Consider the following 639-nt stretch of genomic DNA (forward strand, 5'->3'; position numbering starts at 1 on the left):
TACGAAGAGTGTCGAAAGACCGAGCCAAAGTTTATTCAGCAACCAACTTATTTATTTATTTTTCCCGCTGCAGTACTGAAAACTTTCCCAACTTTCATTTTTGTGTCCCATTACACCCTTAATCATTATAATTTCCATCTCTCAGGAAAGTCTCCAATCTTTGCCATGGACTTTTTACCCTACACAACTCTGATGTACGGAAACGGACCGGGAATCAAAATCACCGACAACAAGCGTCCAGACATCCGTAACGTCGACACCAGTAAGAAACTGATATTTTAATGCTTCACGCACTGCAAGCGCTGCTGTTGTGAGTGTTTATTCTCATTCTCGCTCTTTCTCTCAGCCGATAAGGACTACGTTCAGCAGTCGGCCGCCCCGCTGGACTCTGAGACCCACGGAGGCGAGGATGTGGCGCTGTTTGCCCGCGGCCCCATGGCTCACCTCTACCAGGGTGTTTACGAGCAGAGCTACATCCCACATGCCATGGCATTCGCGGCCTGCGTCGGCACCAATCAGGAACACTGTGCTGCCACCACTGAACCTGATGAGATTCCCTTCACATCCACTGAGCCGGGAAGCTCCGCCCCCAACACGGCCCTCTGCGCCATGACGACAGTGATGCTGAGCGTATGCATG

At 50.9% G+C, this 639-nt stretch overlaps 1 protein-coding gene across 1 annotated transcript in view; it reads left to right on the forward strand.

The window, feature by feature from the left end:
• Positions 1–639, forward strand: part of alp3 (alkaline phosphatase 3) — a 25970-nt gene that overhangs the window by 13963 nt on the left and 11368 nt on the right. The window contains 2 exon segments of the mRNA XM_016256472.1: positions 146–262; positions 347–630. Coding sequence (XP_016111958.1) covers positions 146–262; positions 347–630 — 401 coding nt within the window.

This window comes from Sinocyclocheilus grahami, unplaced genomic scaffold (assembly GCF_001515645.1).
Source record: "Sinocyclocheilus grahami isolate Dianchi unplaced genomic scaffold, SAMN03320097.WGS_v1.1 scaffold1435.1, whole genome shotgun sequence".
NCBI classification, from domain to species: Eukaryota; Metazoa; Chordata; class Actinopteri; order Cypriniformes; family Cyprinidae; genus Sinocyclocheilus; species Sinocyclocheilus grahami.